The sequence below is a fragment of the Nicotiana tabacum genome, unplaced genomic scaffold, assembly GCF_000715075.1.
Source record: "Nicotiana tabacum cultivar K326 unplaced genomic scaffold, ASM71507v2 Un00073, whole genome shotgun sequence".
NCBI lineage: Eukaryota > Viridiplantae > Streptophyta > Magnoliopsida > Solanales > Solanaceae > Nicotiana > Nicotiana tabacum.
Genome location: NW_027438311.1, coordinates 1 through 10,074, shown reverse-complemented (window position 1 = coordinate 10,074; position 10,074 = coordinate 1). Strand labels below are relative to the sequence as shown.

Sequence of the window (10,074 nt, the reverse complement as noted above, 5' to 3'; positions counted from 1 at the left end):
CCCAAGTCACCAATTTTTAATCCCTGAATCGAGGAGAATATGACTCTGTTTATTATTCTGCGAACCAGAAATCCTGAGTAAGGAATTCTGTTAATCCGGAAGAAGGTGTTAGGCATTTCCGAATTTCGTGGTTCTAGCACGGTCGCTCAACTGTTTTTATTATTGGCTTAATTATCTTGACTTTTACTAAATGCGTCCTTATTGCATGATTTTTACTACCGCTTTTATTTATACTGCTTGTGATTAAAGTCCCTTATTTGAATCGAATCACGCGTACGTATATTCGTGTTATAAATTAAAAAAAATGTGGAATTGTGTCACGCGCACGTGTACACGATAATCTTGATAATATATTTATTAAAAAAATAATGATTTTTCGAAATTGTGTCGAATCAAGAATATTCGTCTTTCTTAAATAGTGAACCGCACATCTCGGGTTTTATGAAATAAATTTAATATTTTTTAAAGAAATTCGTTTTTTATTTAATATTCACTCGAAATTGCGCGTACGCATAATCCGAATTTTTGCTTTTAAAAATATAATCAGGGTGCGCGAACGCATCCCTGATTGCGTAAAATCTTTGTTAATAATATTATGGACTTTCCCCAAATTATTTATTATATCATGAGAAATATCCATTTAAGATACCCTTGAACTCTTGAAAAGAATTCACAATTTGTAAATGTTGCCCATCGATTATAATTTCCGCGTATAAATTATATTTATCCAGACTATTCAAATTCAAGGAAAAGAATAAAAATATGATTAACACTATTTTTGGCAAATACAACATTATACATCTACCAAAGAATGAATTGCATATGAAACTAAAAAAATGATTCATAAAGGGAAGAAATATTTTCCAAGAATTTTCATTTATTTTTTATTTAGTGCAAATTCTATTTTTTACTTATCATTGATTTAAAGTGTTGCAATCTGTGCATGTACATCTCAACTTATTCTCATATACTCATTTTTAATCTAATAGGCGAAATTATTTTAATTAATTATGCTTATGATTGAGTTGGGATAGATATATATATATATATAAGATATATATATATATATATATAATCAAACCAATTTGATTCTCAATCTATATGAATTATTGCTAAGCATTATCTTTCACATTGTATAAGTTCCTAGGCCCTTTATTATTAAGAACGAGAACAAATCTTCCTGTTGACTTAATAAAAAGATATTGCATACAATATTACTCATCATATTTGACATCGTGAACATAGCGGATTATACTAACGCGTCTTTCAACTATTGATTATAACACAACCAAGGTTGTGCCAAAAGATAGCAAATTACAACCAACATCATCTAGCTTTAAACAACAACTAACTTACTAACAAAATAAACCAATAGCGTATTTTTCCTTGATATTTCCATATTATACTATACCTAGCTAACAATACCATAAAGTGTAAATAAAAGCCAACTTTCTGTCATGCTTCCTATTTACACAACTCAAAGATAACTAAACTAATGAAATTTGGACATGGATAACATTATTACAAAGTTTTATATGAATTTCAAAATAAGACAATTAACTTGTAGCCATCGAGTCGAACTCACTACTGGTTAACCAACATGAAACCAAAGCTGAAATTTTTAACTAAAGAACTCAAATGAATAGAAGACAGTATTACAATTCAAACTTTATTTATTTGTCATGTTGAATCTCTTTCCAACATAGAATTTAAGAGATATGTACCTGAAAATGAAGGTAGAAGGAGTGAATTTCAGCAGTAGCAGCAGTAACAAAATCAGTAGAATATACCAATAACACAGCAAGTCTGAACAAGACCCGTTAACCCAGATGAACAGTGACAGAAACTTGAGGGAAAGATTTCAGATTCAAAACTGAATAATATCCACAAAAACAAACAACGGACAGATTCTAGAATAACATTTTTTCAAATTTCAGTTTCTTCCTATTTCGGATTCCTATTTCTGATTTTTTTTTTTCTGTTTCTGTTTTCTTCTCTTCTTCTGTCCAGATTTCCCTCTATGTATATATATTTCTGTGTATATACCTCATGCCTTAAAATCAGACTCTTAAAATCTCTCTCACTCTCTTAAAAATCTGATCTCAATCTTTCTTCAAAATCTGTACTTTTTCTCCTAATTTCCTTTTGATTTTTTCCTTTCTTCAGTTTTAAAATCTGTCCTACAAATCAGAAATTTTTCTTTCTCTCCTATAATCTCCTAAAATCTGATCTTTTCACTCTTAAAATCTCTCTCAAAATCTCAGTCTCCAAATCTGTTTTTTTTTTCTCCAATCTCCTGAAGTCTGTCCTAAATCGGTCCCCATTCCCCTCTATTTATACAGGGCTGTCCTATACTCTTCTAGTGCTGAATGGACCATTTTCTCCTTTTAAAATCAGAAAGTTTTCCATTAAAACTACTTTTGAATACTTTAAGTGATCTTATCGTGATTTTAAGCAGCCCATTACCCTTTGTTTCCCATTATCTCATTAAATTAAAATCCATTAACAAACCACTTTCAGCCCTCTATTATATCATATTACCCTTACTGTTTTATCCTAGAAATGTCCAGATTTACTGTTTTCTACTGGTATTACTGCCTTAAATTCAGCATATTAACAATACAGATTTTAAAATCTGTATAAGCCTGATTATTAATCTGATTTACGACAGCTACAACCAATCCTAAAGTTTGGACTGAATCCTGACTAAGAATGTAACCTCCTAACACAATTACATCCAATCAACATTTGTAGAATCATACTGAATTTAGAACCAATCATCATAACAACATATTACACTGAGTTCAGTAAACTGAGCTTTAACTTTGAACAAAAATCAAACAAACACAGGAGCATTGTCAATATACTGACAATGCCCTGAAACTCACGGATTCAGAAATCAACATATACACACCATTGACAAACTTTCTGATTTATTAAACAAGAATCAATAAATTGGGAAGAACTAATTAACTGATTTCAATGATGATAATCAACTCTAAACAGATAAACAGGGTATTACAAACATCATTTCAGAAGCAAGATTCACAATACAACTAATCGACGAACTTAATCGAGTCGATTACACACATTGTACATAATCACAATTAACAGAAACAATTCACATTTGGAATCAAGTAGACGGGTAGGGGACAGTATAACAAAATTGACTAGAAAATTATGAAAAATTAAACAAACTAATGAAATGAATATAGAATACACGTAGAACATACATAAGCAACAGAAAATTACCTCTGAGCCTTCAAATTCAACCGGACTCAACTCAACTTGGATTTGAACTTTGTTTGAAATCAAACAGACCTTAGTCGAAGTATTTTCTACTGAAAATACTTTGACTAAGGTCGATTAAACCTCAACCTTTGCCAGGATTGGAAATTTAGGGTTTCAGATCTTGGATTTTAAATTCGAACACTTCTGGGTAGGTTCGAGGGGAACCAACAATGACACATGGGTGGGGGTAGCCTAGGGGTCATTTGGTGTCAGTTTAGAACAGATCTGAGTTTGTTCTTGTTTGGTCCGAATCTTCAAAAGAAGATTCGAGAAACTCGGAACTGATTCGAGCCAAACAAACTTCAAATCCACACCTAGGGTGGTTAGGGGAAGCTATGGTGTCGATTTGGGGTTGTTAGGTTTAGATCTGAGTTTGGCTCGAATCTTCAAATGAAGATTCGAGAACCTTCAGGAAGATTCGAGCCAAGAGGCTAACATATTCGGATAGAGGGTGTTCAGGGAGTTCTGGGGTGTTATTTTGGTGACCGGCGGCGTTGATGCCGCCGGGTTTCAGGCGGTGGGGTCTTAGGGCGGCTAGGGTTAGGGGTTTGGTCCGGAGAAGATGATGAATAGTAAGGAAGGGGGGGTGTTTAGTTAGGGGGCCGGGGTAGGGGTCTGGACTTTATATAGGGGAAGGGTGGATCAATTTTGACCGTCCGATCAAGTAAGATTCACGGTCAGGATCATCTCACTTAACCAAACGACGTCGTTTGGTTTAACGTTGGGGTCGGGCTGAATCGGGGCAATGGGTCGGGTAGAGGGTTCCGGGTAAGGGTAGGGGATATCAGCCGTTGGGTTGATTTAATCCAACGGTCCTTGATGAAGTGTGACCAAACGTCGTCGTTTGGATTTATTCCTGAGTTGGACTGGACCTGGGTTGTTTGTATTGGGCTGTGGGGGGAGTTAATTCGATTTGGGCCTGGATTTTAATCCAGGTCCGATTTTGTATATATATATTTTTTTTCATTTTTTTCTAATTTAAATTTATAATTTCATTTTTTCTAATTTAAATTTCTAATTTTAATTATAAAACAATTTTAACTTCACAAAAATATATTAATTACTTTATAACAATTATTTAACACATAGACAAAACATCAATCACACAGTGGAATATTTAAAATAGAACTATTGCATATTTTTTGTGATTTTTATTTAAATTATCTTTTAAATACATAATTAAATCATATATGCATGCAACATGTATTTTATTTTAATTTTCAATTTATTATGACAAAGTAAACATTTACGGACATAACACAAATATTTAACTCCACGCAAATTCAAGAATTACATAGTAAATGAAATTTATTTTATTTTTTGATTTATTTTGGAGTAGTTTTCGTAAGGCAAAAATCACGTGCTCACAATATTCACGGATTGAAAAACATCCGTTACAAACACGGATAATATTATGTTATTCATTATTAACAAATAAATTTGGTCCAAAAAATTAATCAATCGATCATTTGACCAAATCCGAAGCCGAAGCCGTAGCCAAAGCGAGCGACGACGACGACGACGCGCGGCTTGCCCTCTTCTTAACTCTTTAAGAGCTATAAGAAGAGTAATTGTATATATACCCACCAAAATACTTTTCCTCTTCCAATGAGGGACAATGTCAATGTTTCAAGAGAGGAAAACTTAAAATTTTACTCAAAAAATTTATTTTTCCTTCATTTTCCATTCACCCTCTTTTTAAGACTTTTCCATCTTAAAATCCTCATCATTTGCTATGCACGGGTTCGGAAATAGCCGTATTATAAAGTTATATTTTACGTAATTTTACCCTATATTTCTGCAAAAGGTTGTTTTCACAGCTCGAACGACATGACCTCCTGAGCACATGACATCAATTTTACCAATTACCAGTTACGTCAAAGCTCCCTTTTCGGGTGTAACTCTTAAAATTAAATTAATTGATTTGTTTGTAAATATAGTGTAGAAGTATTTTCTTCCCCTAAGTTAAGAAAAGAAAATCTAAATTTATAACGGGCTAGTCATTATTAATACAAACTGTTTCTGACCTTTGTTTCAGTATAGAACTCAAAGACAGAAAATTCTTCAAGTCTGATTAAGTAAGAGCAATTTGAATCTCTTTTATTCTCTCTTGAGTTTATTTTTAAAAAATTCAAGGCCAATTTCCTTTTGTTTTTTAAAACATGCCGTTAGACTTTTTTACCCTTTAAAAATAAATTTTATATTGGACAATAATACAATTTAAGTTAATTTTCAAATTTTGATTATTAACTTTTCCTTATTTGAACTTTGAATAAACTCCTAATAATTAGGTTACGTAAATCTGTTTTTATTTTAATTGTGTAAATTAATATAACTTCTTTCCTAAGATAGAGTAATTTTTTTTTTATAAATATTCTTCCCTTAGAAGTACACTATGTATTTACCCAACTTTGACTTTGTTATATTTCCTTACCTAAATAAACAAACAGAATTTTAGTCTAAGGGTAAGGATCTTTCGGTTACAATTTGTTTCCAACAAGAATAACGTGAGGTTGGTATTATTTCAGAAGGAATAAAATTTTATAGATATCGTTTTCAAAATAAAAGAGAGTTAGGTCTATCGTGGGTATCATTAGTCATTAGTAGAAGCCGAGCTAAATTAAGTTTTCTTTTCGAATTTCTGGAAAGAACAACATGAATTGGTTGTTCTGTACTTGTTGACGATTCAATGAATTTTGATTTAACTTTACAAATCTATTGTATACTTCGCATGTACATAGTTTGCAAGTCAAAAATTTCTCTTACACGTTTTTCACATATTCAATATTGATTATATTTAAAGTGATCAAGTCCGAAGTGCCTTCAATTTGTCTCAATTATGTTTGCAGTTCTATATAGTAGTTAGTGTACATAGCTTTGAATCTAATTAAATCTACATGCTATATTCCAATAATATGGTTACATCATATTTGAATAATTAGAATTGCAATTAGTTGTACATGTTTCATATGACAAAAATCTCATAGATGTCACTTTGCCTCCTCATGTAGATTTACTAATGTTTAAACATCATATATCCTTACCAAATGCCTTTTTTTATTGTCGCCTTTTAGTCTGTTTCAAACACATTGAAATCTCAAAATTTTAGTACGTTATGATTCTAATAATTAAATTTGTCTGATTGATGTTAAATTATCACACTGAGGTGGAAAGGTTTGTGATGTTGGCGGTAGATGAATGAATCTTTTTCTTATCTTGCTTTGTTTATCAATTATTTCCTTTATTTTATTTTATTTTAAGTATTTTAGTCTGATCATGCACACAATTTTAAAATGGTAAAAACGACTTTTGAATTTTAGTATTAGCATATGAAATTCTTTGAGTAATATTTCTTTGAAAATACTCAAATACAGTACCAATATAATCGATGTATTTCAAATTTTTATTTTATTAGATTTGCTATGGCAGGCTGTTCGTATTTGAATTGAACTTCAGTTACGTTCGATATTTTTATTTTTGCTTAAAGAGTTTCGATCTAAATAGTTGGATGACAATTTTACATCAACTTAATTTATGTATATTATTTGTATGTGCCTCTTTCTTCTTCTTGCTTACTGACATTTTTTGGTTCTTGGAAACCAACACTTCAAAATTACGTTATTTTTTGTTTTGTAAAAGGCTTAGATCAATATTTTAGCGATATTTTTTGCCACGAAAATATCTTTTTTCCCCCATAAATTTTGTCTTTAAAAGTATATTTTTAAATTGTCTATTTTATTGTTGTTTATCAAATTTTCTATCAACCTTTTTCTCCAAAAAATAAATTCTATATTTAGTAAAATTATTATTTAATTATTTTTTGAATATATTAAGTACTTTAAAATCAATTAAAATTTTACTTCCTAAATCTTTCATTATTTGAACTATAATATAAGAAGTTTGTTTTTAAACGGTAAACTCTATTTTTAAACGATAAATAAAGGCGAATGATGTTAATACATTCATTCTTTCAACCAACACGAGTATGCGAATTTGAATAACTACCTATTCAAAACATATATTTGCAAGTAAAAATACTATTTTCATTTGTAAAAGGCAACAATATATATAACATGAAGAAGTGCACGAAGTCATTCTTAAAATGTATTCCATGATCTAATCTTCTTTTAAAATTTAGTTTCTAAACTCTAAATGGATTTACATTTGGTTATATATGTATTATAAACCTGACATTATGATTTAGAGTGAATAATCAATACCTTTGATCAACAGGATGACATAAATGCAAAATAAGAGATTACGACTAATAGCAATAATCATCATTCATGAACTTTTATTTTTATAACTTAAGCACGTTACTTTTTCGATAATTCTTTAGAATTTTTAATTTATTAGTATTGGGTATACGCGCAACGCGCGTACTCTAATACTAGTTTTAAAAAAATAAATTCCTTTTGTTTTTTAAAACATGCGGCCGGTTTGACTAAGTTGACCGGGGGAGATAGATTTAATTTGACTAGAAATTATTATAATCATCAAAGGAATAATTCTCTTAATTCTAATTGGCAAATAATAATAATAATTTACGAGGCAAACTGTTTGGTTGCAATTCCATCCTACGTAAAAAAGGTGTGCACTTCAAATGTTACGAAGGTCTTTTTTCCTTTTCTTTCTTTCACCTTTCTCCTATTTATTATAGGCTTCCACTCACCAAAAGATACTTTAAAAATTAAATATAGACATTTAAAAAGAACAACCAAAATAGAGTCTTAAATATAGACATAAATTTTTGCAAGATACACGAACTAAAAGATATCTAATTCAAAATAAAAACGCACTAAATGTTGTCTAGTTATTATAAATAAATAAAATCGCTTTTCGTACTTAAAAATAAATAAATAGAAGATCTCCAATTCAAAATCAACAACAAATACGCAACACTATTCTCTCCATTTCAATTTACGTGGCGGTATTTTACATGATATATATAAAATTAATAAAGAAATGATAACTTCCTAAACTTATAGTCACCAAAAAAATGTCATAATATTCTTTTGACTATAAAAACATGTCATTAAGAGTAAAATAAAAAAAATATAAAGTTAAGTTATTTTCAAATAAACAACGTGTAGTTCTTTTTCAAGGGCTATAAAGGAAAAGAAAAACTTATCTCTAACATATTTCTATAGTAACCAACAAGAGTTTTGGTAGAGTGATTAGTAACGAGGTTATGGGTTGAGTTGAAAACCTTAAGTGTGACTTTTTGATGCAAATATGAATTTGATAAGATCCTAATGCGGAATATCAGATACCTAATTGGAAATCCAAAATAAAAATATACTCCTAAAGTAGTCAAAGTCTTAACGACCTATATGTATACATAATATTCCAGTTGCATACTACTCCAATTATAGGAGATACCTGTAGCTTGATCGTATTATCCGTACCATATTCAAACCTTCCACTATAATCCAGTCAAACAAAAATTACTTTGAATAATATAGGTGGATGTATCTGTTAACTTAAGTATTAATTAATCCTCGCATAGTTTTATATATTGTTTTAAATACTTTATTTAGCTAGTCAAACAATTGTATAATCGGGGTGAAATAATCCCATAAGTGGCGTTTTGAGAGGGTAGTGTATACGCCTTACGTAACCCTACCTTGAAGATAGAAATACTGTTTTCGATATACTCTCGGCGCAGAAAAAATGAATGTAGAGAGACTCTCTCCAATATATATACCCTCGGCTCAGTAATGTTAAACAAATTATAATATAAAAAAAGGCTAATAAAACGTATGATGAGGAAAAAGAAGCAGCAGAAAGCAACTCATATATGGCCCATTTCTTGTCAACTCAATAGGTCCATATTGATGTGATTTCAACAATTTCATCCCTCCATTTTCACCTGTTTCCTTCAACCTTTGTTTAAACTCTCCATATTTCTCACACATTTAGGATCAATATTCTCGATCTATTTCAATTCCTCTCCAGTCATGTCAAGTAGTGATAGAGGCAAAGATTTAGCTGAGGGATCCTCAAGATCCCCAGGAGATCAATCGATAACAACACCTAGTCGATACGAGTCCCAAAAACGACGAGATTGGAACACTTTTAATCAGTACTTGAGGAATCAGAGGCAACCAATTCCGCTATCTCAGTGCAATGGCAACCACGTACTAGAGTTTCTTGGATACCTGGACCAGTTTGGAAAGACTAAGGTTCATTTACAAGGTTGTATGTTCTATGGACAACCCGAGCCACCGGCTCCTTGTACTTGTCCGCTCAGACAAGCTTGGGGAAGCCTTGATGCACTCATCGGTAGGCTTCGAGCTGCCTACGAAGAAAATGGCGGCTCGCCTGAGACGAATCCATTTGCTAGCACTGCGATTCGCGTGTATCTTAGGGAAGTGAAAGAGTGTCAAGCTAAGGCCCGTGGCATTGCGTATAAGAAGAAACAAAAGAAGGCTAGCCCTAGCACAGGAGATGATGATTCCAGTTCTACAGGGTTTCTCTCATTTTCTTGATCCACTAATGCAGTTATATATTGCCTAGTGCCTCCCCCTCGAAAATGGTAACATCTTTAATTTCACGCTCTTTATAGGAGTATAACCGCTATATCTCAACTTGTTGTAACAAATAATCTTTCTTATTTTCTAGATTATAATACCATTTTTCACACACATATACTAATAGTATAATATTTTTTTATACAATACTAAACTCGATCTTGTTGTAAGGCAGATTTTCTAGATTATTATAAGATCTTCGACATACATACACTAACAGTATAAAAGATTTTTATATGATCATTGTCCT

At 31.3% G+C, this 10,074-nt stretch overlaps 1 protein-coding gene across 1 annotated transcript; it reads left to right on the top strand.

Annotated features, from left to right (window-relative positions):
• The first annotated feature begins 9,087 nt into the window (after positions 1-9,087).
• On the top strand, positions 9,088-10,025 carry LOC107796872 (protein LIGHT-DEPENDENT SHORT HYPOCOTYLS 10-like). The gene has a single exon (XM_016619700.2). The coding sequence runs from the start codon at positions 9,252-9,254 to the stop codon at positions 9,780-9,782; it is 531 nt and encodes a 176-aa protein (XP_016475186.1). The 5' UTR covers positions 9,088-9,251; the 3' UTR covers positions 9,783-10,025.
• The last annotated feature ends 49 nt before the right edge of the window (positions 10,026-10,074 follow it).